Here is a 21130-nt window from a genome sequence, read left to right as displayed (position 1 = left end):
TTGGTGTGACAAAAAGATAATAAACTGTCATCAGAATTTTGTGAGTTGCAACACGGAGACAATTGATAATTGACAACACCGTTATTATATGCCGCTTATGAGAAGGTAGGAAGAAATTATGCGTAACATAAAAGAAGCTTGAGAACCAAAACAAAACCTCTCGCTTTGGAAGTCAGATCCTATTTACAAATATTTATACATTGCTTTGCGTTTTAAACGGTAGGATTGCACTTGATAATTCTCCCTCTAAAGTTAAATTTTTGTGCTATCTGGTTTACAATAACTACCTATAATATCTATCCTCTAATAAAAAATAAAATAAAAAAGGCCTTACCTTCGATATAGCGGCTGAGAAACCGGCCTGGCACATGCCAGTCTTGCGCTGCCCGTGACTCGCTGCGAATTAAAAACATATCAATTAACAATCAATAACGATACCAATAATTATACACTTATACAATGCTTTAATATACAAGGTGCGTCACTTAATACAGTGTATACAATTGTACGTCTAACTAAATGGAAAAATGGATATATTTTAACCGATGTTTGGATGAATATGGAACCAAAAAGTTAAGTGTCCCCCAGATTATATTATCGATAGATATGAGCACTACACTAGCTTGTTCCCTTTGCAATATAATGAAACTATAGGATTAGTTTGAAATTAAGTTTTCATAGTGGCCAAATCAGATATTAATTTGGGAAGTCTGGGCCAGAGGTCCAGAGCGGATTGGTGAGTCAACTTAGACAAGCTTTTAGCCTACCTAAAAGGTAAACTATGAAAAACAAATGCAAGTGCTTACATAGTGACTTCGGCGATCTAAGGAATTATCCAGAGTGCCTCCTTAACCAGTCTGCTCCGAACTCCGGTTGAAAATGTGCATCGGAAAAGAAGGATGACAGAAAAGTGCATGTTGCAGATGAAGGATGAAGAGAAGATATGTGTGTGGGGTAGGTATAATGAAAAATTTGAGAGAAGATGCAGTCGGAAAGTAATGCTGGTGACAGAAAAAATGAGAGAAACTTCTGAGCAATGGGTACGGGATGGAAACTGGAGCACATGCTGCAATGACTTTTAAGAATGAATGTGAATGGATGAAAATGGGGATGAAGACTGTAGAAAAGATGGATTGATTGACTAAAAGAAGACATAAGAGGGGAGTGAATATTAGTACGTAAATAAATGACGGATGACAAAAAGTTCCGACTTCCAATAAATTGGGATAAGAGCAGAAAGAAGAATACCTGACGTGAAAAGTAAGTAAGAAGACTGATGAGAAAAGTTTTCTTACTTAATAGAAATAAAAGTGAACGATTACAAATTCTTGATGCTATACTTTGCTCATTGATATATTTTCTAAAACCTTACCTATTTGTATAAATATTTTATTTTTGTATATTTATTCCCGTTTTGTAGTTTTCTGAATAATGACAATGTTCGGTGTTGTCACATTAAATATTAAAAACATTTACTTCACAATACGACACATACACAGACAATACATAAATACCTAATACATACATGCAGACATTTAATATTATGCTAGTACAGTTACATGTTACTATAAGAGAAGGATATAAAAATTCAGTTTAAAAAATGTTGCAATGAGGTTTCAGTTTAAAAATGGGAGTTTAATGGACATTATTTTGTTATTGGCATTATTTAGGCTTTTCCCACCCTGTAAAATATGCCAAATAAATATATATATTTTTTAATTTTTCCATCATTCCCCATCGTCAAAATTGCCAATATTTTTTTTTATTTTTTCCTTTTTTTGTCATCATGGGTAGGTAAACTGGCCTTAGCATTGGCAACACAACTTGAGGTACTATGAGATGGGTCAACATGTCCATACATTAATGATGAAGTGTATGAGTTCCCACTAAGTCGACAGTGCGTTATACATCCAACTTTACCTCGAAATATACTCACCCTCGTCCACAGAACGATGCCCTAAACAAAGCATACATAGTTATTTATTTAGGTATTGGTATATACCTAGTATAAAATATATAAGTATAAAGTAATTTCATCGGTTTGTGTAAATTTTGTGATAGTAGTATAAAAATGAGTGTGTACGTAAAATAATGTATCGTGAGGCCTAGTGTAATAAAATTGTAACTAGATCACTGTGGTACTTAAAATGATTGACATTTTCTTGTATAAGTAAATAAAAATGTGTGGTCCACAGCAGCGTGGGCGATCGCAAATAAAAATTAAAGTTTCACATTTCGAAAAACCATCAAATCACACAATGATATTTCTGTAATGTAACGTGAGTCTTAAATTTATCGTTTTACACAAAAGTGGGATCGTAAATCATGTTCTGCCTGAGGCTCGTCACGCTAATTCCTTTGCCTGCCGCCATTACCGGCGGAAGTGAGTTGGTTTTCGCGCGCTTTCATGACCGCGTCTGGAGCCGCCATGATGGCTCCATTGGCGCCCTTTTACGAAACTGTTGCCATTTTATGAGGGTGTGTAAATGTGAAGTTTTTATTTTGAACTGACTTGTGTGATATGCTTTTTTGGAAAAAGTAGGAAATTCTGTAGAAAATGTATGAAGAGGACATCACGGCAAAAGCGAATTCTTGGCGCATCTCATCGCATCAAATCTTGGCGAATTTAATCAAGATGTTTGGGTCGTATTGAAACGATAATGTTTACTGCACTGCCAATCGGATAAATTCAGACCCGCCAAGACATGGCCACCCTGTGATGAATATATATGTCTGTATATAGCACAATAGTATATGCTTGCTATAATATGTGCTATATATTATATAGGTACAAAAGAACTATATATTTCCTCCACCGACAGCACAGACTACTGAATAGTTCATGCTCCCGTGCATGACGTCATGCGCGTCACAGACAATCAACCATAAACACTTACAAGTTCTGCATGGAGAGAACTCCTTGACATCATTGAGGTCTGGTGAGGTGGCCACGAAGCAGGTACCCACTGGGTCACGCTGGTTCAGCTTGGCTGACACGTAGGACACGTAGCGAGGGGCACAGGCCTGGGGACAAAAGAGGACTGAGATTAATAAACAATTTAAGGTTATCACTACATAGTGTAAAACAAAGTCGCTTTTTCTGTCCCTATATCCCTGTCTCTATGTACGCTTAAATCTTCAAAACTACGCAACCGATATTGATGGGTTTTCTATAAATTATCGAGTTTATTTCAAGTATGCTTCACAGGCAACTTTACTCAATAGAGAATGATCACTAAAGGCTACTGAAGATGCTAAGATGTTGGGGATACTTAAGACTTATAAGGTGGGTCCATTCATACACCAAGCTATTCTAAAGGATATAAAATTAATGAAAATACATACAACAATCAATGTTCGCGTTTGTTCCACCATACTTTAAAATAACCAATAAATGCCAAATACGGATTCGTAATGAAAACTACCGACTTCATATTTCCTTCAATAAATCAAAGCTTTTACAAACGAATAAAATAACTAAACATCAATGATCTTTTCACAGAATCAACTAATCGTTTAGTTAACATATCCTTCTGAAAATAATTCCCGGTTACTGCATGTTATATTATGAACTTGAAAACCGTAGCAGTTAATTTTAACTGTAATAACACGCGTGCTGTAATCCTTTACTGGTGTAGGGTTGGCACGTCTTACCACTAAGATTACCAGGTACCATGTGTACTAATAATATTTTCCGATTAATGTTTAAGAATAATTTAAGAATATTGTGAGGTCCCTTTTAAGTAGGTATTTCAATGGCTGAAAAGCTCAAATAATGCTGAAACATTACAATCTCTCTTAGCAACCAAGTTGTCTACAAAATCAGTCAACTACCTCATAATATTTACCATTATTGATTAGACAAACATAGAAACCAAACTAAATTTCTAACCCCAAACAACAATAAATAATCCCACTTCTAAAAGCTACATAGATCCAATCCTATTATTATTATTAACATTGACAGCCCTACAAGTTTCGAAAATGGAAAGAAAACAGTTGCATGCGCGCGCGCCGCCCGCGTTAATATGAACAAACTAACATTATAGAAAACACACCATCGCCATCTGGCGGAAACTAACGTCATATTAATTCACGCCGAGTCTTTTTACTGCATTGTAATGTAAATAAATGGCTACCTTTACTGATAGTGTCACCAGATTGTGTGGTTTTAGAATCTGGTAACACTTAAGGAAATGGTGGAATGCTGTGGTCTTTTGATTTGGAATATTTCGCTCTTTTAAAATGGACGCTTTTATATTTCGCTCTTATATCAGACTGGGAAAGTTTGTTTTATTGTTTCTACAATAAAATTTCAGTCAGATTCTTTATGGTTAAAATCGTGGTTGTTTAGTTCAATACTCCATATATCGTAACATTTAAAAAAGTAAGCATAAAAAAGCAGCCAACATTACCATGCGTCACCCGTTATCTTCGATCAACAAACTCAAAAGCTTAACAATACCTCAACGTCACATACACGTCAAAATTTACTTTCAATGTACTTGCCTGACGTCAAAATAGGTCCCAATGGGGTCAGAGCAGAGCCCACTAGCCACATTTTATGGCCCATTGATCGCCATCGTAAAATTTCGACTAACATTCGGTATTTAATGGCCGAATCTTACGTAAACTTATACAATGTATGTCGCCTTAATTCGTGGATTACCAGGCTTAAATACCAAAAGGCTTATAAGGTAAATACGAGCTGAAAATGATGATGGATGATGATATTAAAATATCAGGAGTTGAAAGGTCGTAAGCTGTTCGGGCTTTTATGGGAAATTACAGCGTTATGTAGTTTTATTCGCAAGATTTAATTAAGATCGAGATGAACTGACATGACTTAAGAATCCTATGTAAAAGGGTAATTATTTGGATTAATAAAAAAATATTGGTGGAAATGTCATTGAACTCAAGAGAATTTGAAGTCAGAATATACCCTACCTACATAACCTACTTACCTACCTCATTAGGTACTTCATATTACAAAATTATAATTTACAACTTCATTAGCTCTCGAATTTCAATTAAAATGAATCATGACAAATCGGCAACCTACATTTCCAACTTATACTATACTCTACAATAAATCTTCTGATACCGTAAAATAAAGTCAATAAAATATGCAATAACCTACCCACATTCCAAGTTCACACGAAATCTTCCCGCCACAAACATGACAGCTTATGTCATTCGAATTTGACAGATCGTTATAGATGCGTTCTGATATAATTTAATTACTTACGATCACCTCGGTGATATACGTTCCACGATAAAAATCTTCGAACATGAGTCACTAACGAAGTAGTGACCAATGCGAGAGGCATTTTAAAATCGTAAAACTTCTGATAAAGTATGGCCTCCAGTGCGATGCAAGAATCACACCACAAATGGGCAGATTAAGATATTAACGCTAGTTAGATAGAAATCATTATTTTAGGAATATAGTTTTTTAATCAGAATCAGACTTCGGAATTGGAATTTATTAAACAACTTTAAATAGTTAAATATGCTAATAAGAAATAATTTAATAAGAATTATAGTGCAATATCGATTTACCGTGACTATCATAATAGAATTGTGTATTTTTAATTAACTGGTTGGCCATAAATCTCACTTTTTGAAAGATGGAACTGCACATAGATAAAAGATGAGTCACGGATTCCAATTTTAAATCCAAACTACGAATGCATCTTAAATAAAATTGAGGCAAAGGCAATAAAAGTGTCATTCAATTAGACCATAGTTCCTTTACTAATAAGATATTAAGTTTTACCGATAAACTGAGGTGAACGGATCTTGAGTCATGCTTGTGAATCAGCTGTTTGCTCAAGAAAACGAACAAAGAAAAAATTGTTAAGATCGGTAGTTTTGAAACGGCTGGTTAGTCACTGACCATTTCTGAATATTCATAATGTTGAACGTTATTGTTCAAGTATTTGAACGCGTTGGCGTCATTTTAATATACACTCGTTCTTAATATAGAGGAAATGATTGTTTGTCCGTTTGCTCATCTCTTGAACAGGTTTAAATTCTAATTGTTTTAAGACGTGGTGGGCTTTGCGGTACTTATTGATGACCAACAAAAGACATGTCACAAATCATTTTTGAAGACTCGGTCTGAGCATTTGAACACAAAATACCGGCTTCCTCAAAAAGGAGTTGCAATATCTTAAAAAGCTAACTTAATCGAGATCACAACTAGGGGACACACTCAATGAGGTTATCCATTGGAAACCAATTTCAATTCCCTAACATAAGCTTTCCTTGCCTTTACATCAGCTAGCTTTCCACCATTCAAGCTGACTCACTCACAAAAGACCTACCTACTTTCAGTATATTCTTAGCGACCTTTTGTCATTACACCAGGCCACATTTTCATAGGCCTATTTAACCTACATTCAGTCAGTTATTCTTGGAACGAATGTGGGCCACAACCCGGCAATTGCTGGAACTTGGGCAATCATTTCTTTCGGCCGAGCTTTATTGACAAGCACTTTGAAGTCCCATATGTAAGTCAGGTCGGGTCTGTTGTTGGTTGAAATAGATTTTTTTTACGTAACGATTGCTACAATAGTAAATTGAACGGTTGCAGTTATTTCAGCGTTAATCTGTCTTGTTTCTACAATGGTTGTTTGGGCTTATAAATCAGAAGGAAGATGAAGTGCTCACGTAATAGCGATCAGTATCAGATCGTCTAAAAACTTTGATTGAATTGAAGTTTTCTTAGAAAAATATAATTTTCCAACCCTCGACATCGGGCAGTTGCCCGATGTCGAGGGTTCGGCCGACTGTTTAGTCTGCAGAGTGCGGGTAGGTTTAAGCTTTGAATGCTATGTCCTAGAAATAATAGTTAATCTGCATAATTAGTGGATAATGGAACAGAACGACACATGACTGCATAATTAGTGGATAATACGAGAGAACATGAGGCTTTATTAATAATATGATAATTTTGATTTTATTTCAAGTATCAAAGACTCATTTATATTAGTTATTAATATCATAACGCTACACTTATTAATTCTGCACACGTTTCTGCCTTATATCATTCACCTTTTCATCCTTATGCCTTATATCATCATATTTTCATTTATATTAATAATCTTTATTGTACCTATCAATAAAAAAATAACTAATTATGCTCTGTTGTGTGTAAAAGTGTAAAATCTCTGAAGTTTAAATCTTGCAAACTTACAATGCTCAAACATTGTCTTCTCAAGCCCATATTTCATCATTGTCATGTTCAGCTTCCAAGTTCTAAAATATCTCGCCATTACGACACTGTTACAGCTTAGAAGCAACATACAGACAATGTAGTTGTCAGTTATACATACATATGTGTACGTCTTAAGGTACGTTTTAAATGCCAACTGCCGATCGCACATGCCGCGATTGCATTAAATCGGCCGCAACTGCTCTAGTGTTTTTCATGTATTTGCAAGAAACCGTTTTGGATCGAAGTGGCAGCAGCACGTGCAGTTGCCCCTTTTTTTGGGTTGGAAATCATCAAAATGACCTATCCCGCTGTGGGTTAGCAACATGAGAGAGTATCAGACTTTTACTGACTATAACCAATCATTTTCCTTCTTAAGCCCTCTATGTTCTAGGGCGCAGACTCTTTGGAACAATCCCGCAGCCCCGGAACGTGCAGTCGCCCTTAGATATCAATTGATTTCGCGGCATGTGCGGTCTGCAGTTGCAGTCAGCTAGCATTTAAAACGTACCTTTACGCTCATAATGTCCAAGAATTATGTCCTTGCTGACGTTAATAGGCAATAAGAAGTGGTCAAGCTTGTTGCACGGTGTCTGAGCTACACCTTCATTTGTTATCTTAGAATGAAGAGACAAATCATCTGTGAGTTTACCTTGTTCATTAGTTTTGTCTTCTGTTTCATTTAGCTTTGAGCACGTTCATTTTTCAATTTTAGGATTGAATGAAGTTTGAAATGGAATTTGAAAGAAACTGATTTCGGGTGCACATGAATGAAAGTATCGTATTAGTAGACATGAACGGAGATGAAACAACATTTTCCAAAATTCGACTAAAAGCAACGATATGTAAGACATGAATTTAAGCAAAGATGAGCGGACAACATTATTCTTTTATTTAAACGCTGTATATCAAATATATGTATGTATTTAAGCTAACATAACCACAAATAAACTTCGTTCCATCATGTCATAGGTACTGTAAACGACAAACAACATTATTTAGTTTCGCGCCAAAGCACATGTCATTGTTATTTGATTTACAACGACGGACAAGCAAGCATTGTGCTTATGTAGATATTAAGAGTAACATACTGCAAACTTTTAGTCGGCCGATAGTTCGTTTGGGCTCATAAATCAGTATGAAGATGAATGGTTGTACGCACATTACTAAGGTAAGGTATTTAGCCGGTATCAAACTGACTGAAAACGTTGATTGGAATCAAGATTTTCTTTAAAGAAAATTCCAATTAACCCAACTGTCGGCCAACTTTTTAGTCTGCAGTGTGTGGCAGCACTCTTAACGGAACTGTGTCAACTAGACCTATAACAATGCTTGGTTCAAGTGTAAAAGGACGATGGGCGTTTTGGTACCCTGTCCAACAGTGTTGATTCTAGTACCATTGCGTAGGTCTTGGCAAGGCAAAACATTTTTACTATGACGACTAGTCCCAAATCCTTGTCCATTTCGCGTGACATCGACTAATAGAATGTGTAATGTTCATAAATCGTCAACGTAGATGTAGTTCTTAAATCCAACTGTATTGAATAAAAACTTTTAAAGTAACAAAAAAACAGGAATTTGGCCTTCTTAAAATGTTTGCCTGCCGACTGCTTTAAAAAAAGACTGTGCAATCCTTTGCAGTTCACGCAGAACTAGCTTATGTATTTGATGAAAGTCTTTCAGTATTTACAATCAATTAAGGTTGAAAAGTCAGGAGACGATGTTAACATAGTACATATTACGACTTAATCTTGCTCCTCAAGAGGTGCTCAGATAATGATGAATTTCTTTAAAAAAAAAGATGAATGGAAATGTTTTGAACTTTCGTCAAATCAGATGAGGATTGTGTTTCCGTAGTATGACTCCACAGACTATTACAATTTTTAGATTATAATAAAGTGTATATCAAGCAATGTAAGGCGTCTATTAACTGAGTTTAAAATTATAACACTGACGACATATGCCTCTTAATGAATTTGCATATATGGATGACATACTTGTTGCTATGTTAACTCAATTTTTATCGTTACTCGGATCGGACAGCTAATTGAGGCAAGCCCCATAGTTTTTATTATTCTTCACGTAAATATCTTACTAATGATATATCATACGTTACTGTTGGAGCGGGTACCAAATCCCATACAAAGTGCCCATTGTCCTTTATTGAGAAAATGTGAAATTCTGTCTGTATTCTGTCTTTATGTAAAATGTCGTCTTCTTCCGGTCTAGTTGATGGAGTATGTTTGTGGAGAAAGTACTGGTATTTTGCACTTTGTCAGGTCTAGTACTATTGCTATGTAGATTATTTTCAATCATGTCATTATTAGCATGTCCTTTCATTTACATATAGTTATATTATATGGAGTTTGTTCCTGAAACTACTAAACCGATTTGAAAAATTATTTCACTGTTGGGAAGCTATACTTTTCCCAGGTGAAAAGGCTATATTTTATCCAGGTACGAGAAACAAATTCCACGGTACGCCGAAAATAATTTCTTTATAATTTTGATAGGCCACGTTCAACATTTTGTATTCCAACAAGCAAGCTTTACTTTACTCTGATGACACGAGCCATAACAAAACAATAGAAAACCCATTTACTAAGTTATACTAAGTTAACATTATGTAATGCAACCAGCTGGTGAGATAGTTACGATTAAATGAACACAAACAGACACACACACACCACTGTATATAGACATTATCTCAAAACGTGTTCCTAGTCTTCCTAGCATGTGCAAATAATACTTACTAATGTTATGACAATTGCAAACCAGGTGTTTCTTCTAAGAAAGCTATATTATTGTAATGTAAAGCGCATGCGTAGTGACTCAGTTACTTAGATGTTGATTTCTTGGACAATAAAGGAAATGTAAATTACTGTTGAAGATCAGATACGAGTTATAGGAATTGTAAACGACGACGAGTTATTTCAAAGTGTAGTGTGGTGGTAGAAAGATCACAATATAAATATGTCGTTTTATAAACTGTAATTGATTCTGTCTTAAATTTCAACTTAATCCTACTTTTGTTGCTAGTGTAAACTCCATCAGTATTTCTGCCTTCTGCTGTCCTGTATTTTTTTCCTCTTTCGCACCTTCCTATAACACCAATCCCATGAATGTGGCCAGGGTAATCTCCGAAATAAAAAAGCAATAAATCCCAAAGACAAAGGGCTTCCGTTGCACATTCATTAACCGGCAATTTATCGACAGTAAAAAAACCTCTTTTTTTCAAAAAAGCCGAATACACACTTAAGGGCCTTTGTAAAGAACATAAATCGCACATGGTTACGTGTGAACACCGCATTCTACTTACATACCGTGTACCGAGCCTTAGGTGGCAGGATCGGCGCGGGCGCACATAATAGGTTTTAAGTGTTTGCCCGTTTCGACAGCAATTGTTTCTCTATTATCTTTAGGATCGTAATGGATAGTTATCTGAACTATCACGCTAGATGTAAAGAGAGTAGCGTTGCTTTTACTAAATGAGGGTAATGCTAAGAGTACCTTCATATTGCAAAATAGTCGGCTGATAGCTTGTTTGGGTTCACAGAGCAGTTTGAAGATGAATGGTAGTACGCACATAACAAAGATCAGTAGTATTTAGCCGGTATCAGAACGATTGAAAACTTTGATAGAATTCACGATTTTGTTTAAAAAAATTGACAACCTTCGGGTCAACCTGTATAGGCCGACTGTTTAATCTGCAGTGTGCAGGTACTCTTAGTGTTAGAAGTATTTAAGGTGGTAACGGCCAGTTATTTAAGGAGTGTGCAAACAATGACGCTTTGTTGTTCGCAAAAAAGTGCATCGCTGATTCACTTCTTAACGGACAGACGTCAATAGAGACTTTTACATAATATTAATATTAAAGTACCTACGTCTGTATTCCCCAAAAGGATAGACTAACATATGAAGCCCTTACTGAGTACATATTATATCAACTTCGTTCATCTTACAAATATGCTGTTGCTAGGAAATTCCAGACACCCTGCATGTTTTGCACGACTTGGGAAAACATTTAGGGTCTCATGCTCAGTAGCAACACTAACTTTGAAATTCCATTGTGGAGTGTACCACTGTGACACGCTATGGCATAAATGATGCTTCTGGTCTTCTCACCTAAGCGCACAGAAACAAAACATAGTGCGTAACATCCATCCCTTTTGTTCGCGAAAAAACAAAAGTGAACTCAACTGAATACTCGCATAAAACGGTAGGCAATATTTTGGTGGGATTTTTCTTCACAGTTACACCACCATTTTATTCTTCCTACATGATAAAATTTCTGCGTCCAAGATGAAAGGGGGCTCCATTAAAATAGTTTAACCAGGTACCATACGGGGGTAGCCTCAATCATCCAAACTACCAGGCCACAAGGATCCGGCTATCCCTTATAGAGTGTCGTACCGTTGCGTCTGCGCACTTGTCATTGCGACTTTTTCTCGCACTCTCCCTAAACAGAGCGGCGCAAGATTCTCGAAAATTAACTGCATTCAAGCGGTCAACGTTTTTAGATGATAGAAAGAAAATGTTGCTGACCTAGTGGCTGTAGCAAAGATATAGACGTACTAGAATAGCTGATAAAATTATGTAGAATCATCTACAAAAAGTTATGTACACCAGTTTTGATATATCTTCTTTCACAGGCAAGTCATGTTGTTGGTGTCCACGAAATCAATCGATCTTGACCATTTTCAAAGGCCATATGAATGTTTAGTACTCATAAAACCGTTAGAACATGTGACATATTCATGCGCACACGCATTTCGCAGCTATTCTTAATTTAAAAGGAGATGAATCATCATGTCGTCCATATTTAGTGGGTCGAGTGCATTATTTGTAGTGAACGAATGAGTGAACATATTTCAAGATGATTTCATAATGAGTGGTAACCTATTTCAAAATGGCAGTGAATATGAACTCGTTTGCTGGCAAATGTATGATTTTGTAAGCCACTTACAAAATAATCAGCATTATTTAAGTACTGGATTTGTATAAAAGCTATAATGACTCAAACAGTAATAATTTAAATTTATTTTGACATTTCATTATCCCGTTTACCTTAAAATCATCACATCAATCACAATATTATGAATAACATTCGAATTGAGGACCTCCTCCTTTTTTGGAAGTCTATGGAAGTCCGTCGTAAAGACACATAATACAATATTACCCAATTTCAAAATCGACCATCTACGTGTAACCAACCACGCTCACCTAACCTAATCTCACCACTAACCACATCTAGTCTCTCTATATCCTTTACCCAACCATCTATACTTAGCTCTTCAAAGTTTTTACTATATCAACGTCCCTCTAATTGTGCACCAGGCATCACCGTTACTCAATGGTGCTGGCTAGCTGTCCAAGAATGGATGTGGAAGGATTGGTCACCAGTTTTTTGAATATCTTAACCAGTGGTTCCCAAACTTATTTTGTCTACTGCCCACTTTGAGAATAATTTTTTTTTGAACGCCCCCCATTTTTTCACCTATTTAAAAACCACTATAACTTCAAATTAAATTAATTAATTATTGTGACCTATATATTTTTATTAACGGGGAATTCTAAACGAAACTTTTACTATAACCCGCAACTAGAAACCTGAGCGCAGGTAGGTAACATACCGCGGCGCTTAGGTCTTTTTTTTTTTTTTAACGACGTCAAAAATCATCAAATGACCCCTCCGCTGTGGGTTAGCAGCGGTGAGGGAGTGTCAGACTCTTACTGACTAAAAACCGTCGTGTTCCGTTATAAGCCTTTTATGTACCAGGGCCGCGGTATCTCTTTCGAACAACCCGCAGCCCGCGGCGCTTAGGTCTCAAGTTAACTCTTATAGTGGCGGCGTAGCATCGGGTGGCACCCGGGGCGGACTACCTATTGAGCACTCCCCAAAAAACGACAAAATATAATCACGGACTAAAATTGTTAATGAAAGTAGGTACTTAAAAATCGTGTAGAAATCATTCATGGTGCTATCAATCAAAGAAACCGGAGACAGATCACTGCAAACTTGTAAAGCGCTAGCGAAGCAAGCCTGTAATTTTTGAGTTTTGGGACATAATAGAACCCAAACAGGCTTTATAAAAACTAGTGAAAAAGCCGCGAGCGCAGCGAGCGCGAAATTTTTGAGTTTTGGAACAGTAAAGTACCAAAACGAGTTAAAAAACCGCGCAAATTGTTTAGTTTTGGGGCACAAAAGCAACCTTAAAAAGTGTGGAAAAAAAGTAGGTATTGGAAAGAGAATAAGTCGCGAGCGCAGCGAGCGCAAAATTTTTGATTTTTGGGACGCAATGATACCTAAGAAATTAGAAAATAGTCACTGTTAAGTGAAAGGCGCGAGTGCAGCGAGCGCCAATTTTTGACTTTTTGACAATTTGACTGACTCAAGCAGAATAAATCAGAAATGTTGAAAAACTGTTTTTTTTTATAACTTTGAGGAATTAATTTAAGTAAACCGGGAAAAAACATAAATAAACGAGAAAGAGAGGGGTGACCGCCGGACTGGCACTCCTCCAGTGCCGCCTCGACGTCATGCCTTGTTTGCGCATGCACTGTTGTAGTTTTGTTTAAAATTTGAATAGCGTGCAGGGACTGGTAGTAACTTAGGCTTTGCAGATTAGAATGGCACTCTCAGTGACTTGTCTCTTCTGCCCGTGCCATCCTGGTCGTACAACTTGAACCAACTGTTACAGGAATTCACAATTCTGGTTATTTAACAAAAACTTGTTTAAACATGATAGATATCTACGAGTACTAATAACTATTAAAATGCGAAAGTGTGCGATATTAGTTGATGTTCACAAGTCGTTGTCTAAGAGGCCTCCTAGCTAAATAAAATTACAAACCACCCCCCCAGGCCTCTACAAAACGCCCCCATTTTCTTTCTGGGTCTCTTACCGCCCCCCTTGAGACCTGCAGCGCCCACAAGGGGGCGTTATCGCCCACTTTGGGAAACACTGATCTTAACTGTCGCAGTGGTTAGAAGCCGCTAGAGTACGGATGGGATCTGCAGGTATGTGGGTCAGATGGGTGCAGTGTAACTTGAGGTTTATTTGCGTTTAAATAGTACTTATATTTTGATGGATAGTAAATGGAATGAAATGAGAGGTTATTTGGCTGGTCTTATATTACAAACTGCGTCGGGCTCTTATGCTAACGAATGAATGGATTTTTAGGAGGCTTTGCAAATAGAGCTTATGTATCAGAAATCAGATAATAGGTATAATAAGCTATTCTAGACCCAGGTGAAACCGTACATAAGTACATAAGTATGCCACCTTGATAGATTTTTAGCTGTTTAGATTACATATTCACTACATTTGTGAGTACAACTCCTTTTTGTGTTCAAGCTTAAAAACAAGAGCACATTGCCAGTCTCTATCAAAATACATATCTACATTACAATTTACAATTAATAAATAAACAATCAGCTCCACAGTAAATTACAAACATCCTATAAATACTCATATAAGAGTACTATTTCCTTCCTGCGACTTGGCCTTAATCGTTTCTGCAAAGGGCAAAGATAACAGACTATAAATCAGTTCCACAATGAGCCCTTATCTTCGGAGGAAGGAAATTAGCCGCCAGAGGTCGCCACTACCACTCTGTGCAAACTAATAGAATATTGTACTCGATATGATATGATGAGTTTTGATTATGGTTCTAGAAATTCTAGGGGCTTATGAAGTCATTTGAAAATGGTTTTTGGAGGCACTTTAAATCCATTGGGTTTTTTGAGTGTGATTTTACCATTTGTAGTAGATTCCATATTTGTAGTTGTAGTAGATTCCATATTTGTAGTAGATTATGCCGTTACATTACAAACATTTTATATATTTGACGTGAAAAAGTGCTAAAAACTAGTTCTAGTTCTAGTTTCAATAAACGTTTTTGACTTTGACTTAGACACTCTCATTTCACGGGAACTATTTCATCTCAACAAAATTATCAACTTCGCATCCAGATAAAAAGTAGCCTACAGCCTTCCACAATAATAGGATTATTAAATACTTCAAGATTTTTTTTAGATCGGTCCAGTAGTTCCTAGAATTATTGCATTCCAAAAAAATAAAATTAGCGTTTTAGATCCTGAGGAAGTACCTAAATTTAATGGAAGGTATGTAATTACGAAATTAAGCAGATATTAGATTAAGATAGAAATGAGGACACAGATGTCGTACACCAGTGTCTACAGTGTCGTACACCGGTGTAATATAAGCTTAAGCCCGATGTAGCCATGATAGCAATCTTCACGGCACACGATAATATCAACGTAAGAGTTATTATAGGGCTTCCTATCGGAGATCGAAATGGACACCTCGGTCATAATGGTGTTAGCGGGATTCTTTGATTATAACTGTTTTGGTGTAAGTACTATATATAGAGAAACAAAACGTTGGTATCGAAATGATGAGTTCGATGTTGAAAATAACATCATATAAATTAGAATATATGGTGTAGAGGAACAATACTTTGGGAGTGATGTCAAAAATAGTTTCAAGAATCAGATTACTTATTTTTCATTGCATGTAGTTTAACAATAACTTGTTAACATATGAAGAGACATTTATTAACTCTGAGCTTTATTCATCTTGTAACTTTTATTTACTTTCAATTACGAGATTGGCTCTTTTCAACATATTTTATAGTTTTTTCGTTCCCTGAAAATCGTAACCTGTTTTAAGTCTTTTAAGACATAATAAAGCTACATTCTACCCCACACTTATCCCTTTAATTAACATAACAAGCCCAACAAAACGATATTCTCAGCTATAACGCCATTAATTACAACTTTCGCCGCGAACAACAGTAGGCCACGCCCCCTGAACTTTGCGCGCTAGACCGTGTCGACGCGTGCGCAGAGTACAATGCGCATGAGTGCTCATAAAGCTTTGTTTGCGCTTCCAAGGGATAAAGTAAGTTTTTGTTTGAGTAGTGAAATCGTGGGTGAAATTGTATAAACAATGATTGTTTGTTGTTTTGTGGTAATCTTTCCTTCATATTTTATTTTAAACAAGAGAATTGTTGTTAGAAGTTATTACGAGAATTTTAGTTTTCTGTGAAATATTCTAAAGATACTGCTGAAAACCTTTGCCTTAATGTTCAATACGGGATAGTTTTGGGTGGTGATTACGATTTTACCAAAGCTCTTGTTTTTTTTAGCAGAATATCTGTTATATTTTTCTTCTCGTCTGTATTAATAATAACATAAATTGTTAAATAAATAAATTAATAAATATCTATGCCAATTACCAAAGCGAGATTTTTGAAAAATAATATTCAAAATTATCTTTTGAAGCCCTCGTGACCCAGGAAGTCTAAAATAAGCGACCTTTGCCCTCGTCAAGGTCATTCGTTAGTTATTCCCTTGATTATAGGTTCGCGACCAAACAATAAGGTTTAGCAGCCACGCCCTTTGCGCTGTGTGCGCCGAGCCGTGGCTGCGCGCGCGCCGCGTGCATTGCGGTTCAACGGTTAATAGATGGCTGAGGAATGTGATGGGTTTTAGAATTAGGATGGGAATCAGGGGCCTTATAATAAATACTGAAAGTCAAAATAAAAGACATCTTTGTCCAAATATTTCTAAGAGACCTTACCTACGTCTCTATGTATCGTCCATTATTAGAAATGTTGATTAAATGAAAGCCCCAATAATTCAGACAGAATGTTTATTAGCGTTATACTTATTTTACTGCACATTATAATGATCCACTACGCACGCCATTATCAAAGCTCACCGGAAGAAGGGAGGATGACAGATACTTCCTGTCATAGTGACGGTGACGACCACAGATAAAATAGTAACTTAATCTATGGTAGTATTCCAATACCCCCGCTCAAGATCAAGTCTAATTTTTTTTTTTCTTACAATCTTATACAAAACAATAAAAATTTACTTGATATTGAACACATCCTTATTTTATAAAAATGGCAACATTACAATCTGTCATTATGACGTTTGACATTTAAAATGGTTAACTTGACATTGACAGAAAAATATAACCTCTCTATATCTTACACACATATTTAAAGAAAATGTTTACTAAAACATGTTACAAATATCCAAGTAATACAAAACATGCTAAATTAACAACAAATACAAACAATGTTTGAACATCTTATAATCTACGTTTCGTACAAACCAAGTGTTTCACAAAAATAGTTATGTTTAACTTGAGACAATGATTTGGTAAGTATATCAGCTTTATTTTCATTAGTACACACATATTTCAATGTAATTAAACCTTTGTTTACTATGTCTTTTATAAAATGAACTTTTATATCAATATGTTTGGATCTTTTACTGTTTTCATAGCTTTCTATCATTTTAATTGTACTTTGATTGTCAATAAACAAAGAACAGGTTAAGTCTTTATCACAATGTAAGTCTTTTAACACTTCTCTAATGTAGACAATTTCACTTACAGATAGAGCTGCTGCAATATATTCGGATTCTGCTGTTGACAATGCGACTGAAGTCTGCTTCTTGGAAGTCCAGCTGACCAGGCTGCCTCGATGAAATATTGCAACTCCACTGACGCTCTTACGATCCATTTGTTCACTTCCCCAATCAGAATCTGAAAAGGCTAGTAATGTATTATTAGTTTCTCTTCTGTATACTAATCCTTTGTGCTTTGTTTGTTTCAGGTATCTCAAGATTCTCTTCGGCTGTCCACAGTGTTGAAGTTGGATGATTCATATATCTACTAAGGAATCCTGTTGCATAGGCTATGTCAGGACGACTAATTGTAGCCAAATACATGAGTGACCCGATGAGTTCTCTATATGGAATGTTATTCAGTACTTCTTCATTTTGATTTATTTTTAAGTTAACTTCCATAGGTGTATTACATCCTTTACAGTCTTGCATATGAAACTTCAATAAAATTTTCTCTATAATTTGTGTTTGTTTTATTTTTATTCCATCTTTGGTTTTAGTTATTTCCATTCCCAAGAATTTATTTATATTTCCCATATGCTTAGCTTGAAATTGTTCTTTTAGCTTCTGTATAATATTTTGTTCATTTCCAATTATTAATATATCGTCCACAAATATAAGTATATAAACATCTTGTCCTGTATATAAGCAGAAATCACTCTGAGATTGTTTTAGTCCATTTTGTGTTAAGAACTTGCTTAATTTTTCATTCCAACAACGTGGAGCTTCTTTCAGTCCATATAAATCTTTCTTTAACTTTAAAACTTTTCCTTCTGTCTTATTCTGTAGTCCTTCAGGGTACTTTATATATGTGTTTGAGTTTAATTCTCCATTTAAAAACGCTGTAGGTATGTCAAGCTGTTTGATAGGTAATTCCTCCTGAACTGCTTTATTTAAGAATAACCTTACTGTAGTCATTCTTGCTACTGGTGCGTATACATTTTGAGTAGTTTCCTCCTGAAAACCTTTTGCGACTAATCTGGCTTTCTTGGTGTTGTCTGCTTTAGTCCGAAATACCCATTTTGTGTCGATAGCCTTGTGTCCTTCTGGTAGATCACTTTCTTCCCATGTCTTTAATTTTTTATGTGCTTCTAACTCTTTTTTTGCTTCTTTCCATTCTTCTTGTTTAATGGCCTCATTGTAGCTGACTGGGTCTTCAGACATTAGCGCATATGCTATGTTTGACATATCATAGTCATCATACTTTGCGGTAATTTCACATGTCTTCTTGTGTGTCTGATTTCCTCTGTATTCTGATCAGTTTCTGTCTCTTGAGTGTTTTCCATAGTTTGTTCAGTACTTTCCCTGATCTCCTCTGTATTCTGATCAGTTTCTGTCTCTTGATTGTTTTCCATATCTGTTGATTCTTCATCATCTATATAATGGTAAGTATTTGTCTCATTTTCTTCATATTTGTAGTTTGATTCATCAAAACGTACATCTCGTGATTCAATTATATCATTTGTTTTTGGGTCCCATAATCTATATCCTGAACCACAGTATCCTACCATTCTCACTGATTTTGCTCTGGGTTCCAACTTGTTGGGTCTTGGTAATATGGTACACCATGCTTTTGCACCAAACACTCTTAGTTTATCCAAATTGTTTTTGCCATACCACAATTTAGCTGGTGTGTCTCCTTTGAGAGCTTTTGTAGGTGACCTATTTATAGTATGAGCCGCACATCTTATAGCTTCACCCCATAGGTATTTAGGTAAGTTTGTTTCCAAAAGCATTGCTCTCACCTTATCTGCCAGTGTCCTATTCATGCGTTCACATACTGAAACTTGTTGTGGGGTATATGCACATGATGTTTCTTGTTTAATGCCATATTCTTCATAAAATGACTTGAGTTCCTCATTTACAAATTCTGTTCCTCTGTCAGTCCGTATTCTCTGTACATTATTTCCATTGTTCTTCATAACTTTTATATAATTCATAATGTAGTATTTTGCTTCATCTTTGGAATGTAGTAAATGAACTTCAAGAAAATGGGAGTAGTCATCTATGATTGTTAAGTAATATCTTTCTTCTTTATGAGTGATGGGAGTGACAGGTCCTCCTATATCACAGTATATTAGCTGACCAATTTTTCTAGTTCTTGGCAAAGGAATTGGCTTGAATGGACATCTTGTAGCTTTAGCTTCCATGCAAATGCTGCATCGCACCTTGGATAGTGGTAGATCAAGGACTCTCAACCCTCCATAGTTTAAATGTCCTAATCTTCTGTGCCAAAGATTCTCGTCTTCTGATATCAATGCATGTGTCTTTCTTACATTTAAATCTAATTTCATTGTATATAATTTTCCATTGCTTTGCCCTTGCACATGTATGTTACCTTTGCTTATTAATGCTGTTTCTTTTCTAAATGTCACTTGTAAACCTTTTTCATTAAGTTTTCTCACTGACAATAGGTTGTGAGACAATTTCTCCAAAATAAGGCAATCTGGAATTGATATTTCTAGTCCTTCTTTTGAAGTTCCTTTTAATTTTCCTTTTAGAGTTGTTCCTATTGTATTTCCATCTGCTACTTTAATGTTTATGCGAGGAATCTTCTGTATGTCTGTCATATATTTCTGGAAGTTGTGAGATATCATATGGTGTGATGCACCAGAGTCTATCACAAATTCTATTTCTTCTTTTATGTGATTTTGTGTGTTTTCTGCCGAGTTGGCCTGCGCTGCTACAAATGATACTTCCTTGTTAGTGGTATGCTCTTCTCCAATATTTGCAGTTTGTTTTCTAGTCTGCCTCATGCCTCTGCCTCGTGATCTGAAGCTTCCGCGGCCTCTCTGATGAAAATTTCTTTTGGGCAATTTCGAGCAAAATGGTTGGGTTCTCCACAACTATAGCATTTTATTTGAGAAGTGCTTTCAAAACATACTCATTGGTTTTTCTCGTAACACCTTGATTAGATTTCTCTTTCATTTCCGCGTCCAGTAATTTGCTTTTTACAAAATCTAAAGTCAATTCACTGTTTGACATTTCAAGAGCTGTGACTAAGGGTTGATAAGCTTGTTCGATACTTAATAGAAATTGACATACTTTCTCTTTCTCATCTATGACGATTCCATGACTGGCGATATCTTGAACTAGTTTTTCGAATTTATTTATATGATCCTGAACACTTTGATTCTTACTGCATTTCAAGTTTATCAGTTGTTTTGAGACATAAGCTGCTGAGTGTAGATTTTCTTTGAAACGTACTCTTGAGCTTGGTAATCATGTCATATGCGGTTGATGCATTTTAACATAGTCTAGATACTTATCTGGTATTCCTTGTATTATTATATTGCGTGCTTTCGAGTCTTGTTTGATGAACTCTTCCTCTTTTGCTTTCTTCTCGTTCCCGCTTTCTATTACCTTTCTCAATCCCTTTTCATCTAGGAGAATCTCGATTCTAAAGAGCCAATTCTCAAAATTGTCTTCCAGTTTCGGTATATGGGAACACGACGCTGTCA

General features: G+C 35.9%; 1 protein-coding gene across 4 annotated transcripts in view; it reads right to left on the bottom strand.

The window, feature by feature from the left end:
• Window positions 1-21130, bottom strand: part of LOC110369668 (integrin alpha-PS2) — a 102851-nt gene that overhangs the window by 19603 nt on the left and 62118 nt on the right. For 2 of the 4 annotated variants that reach the window (XM_021325162.3, XM_021325164.3), the window contains exons 4-6: window positions 2898-3024; window positions 1937-1957; window positions 335-396 (exon numbers count right to left, since the gene is read on the bottom strand). In XM_021325162.3, coding sequence (XP_021180837.3) covers window positions 335-396; window positions 1937-1957; window positions 2898-3024 — 210 coding nt within the window. The remainder of the gene's footprint in view (window positions 1-334; window positions 397-1936; window positions 1958-2897; window positions 3025-21130) is intronic. The other 2 variants (XM_021325163.3, XM_021325165.3) reach the window with 1 other exon arrangement.

This window comes from Helicoverpa armigera, chromosome 9 (genome assembly GCF_030705265.1).
Source record: "Helicoverpa armigera isolate CAAS_96S chromosome 9, ASM3070526v1, whole genome shotgun sequence".
NCBI classification, from domain to species: domain Eukaryota; kingdom Metazoa; phylum Arthropoda; class Insecta; order Lepidoptera; family Noctuidae; genus Helicoverpa; species Helicoverpa armigera.
This window is presented reverse-complemented; position numbering and strand designations above follow the sequence as displayed.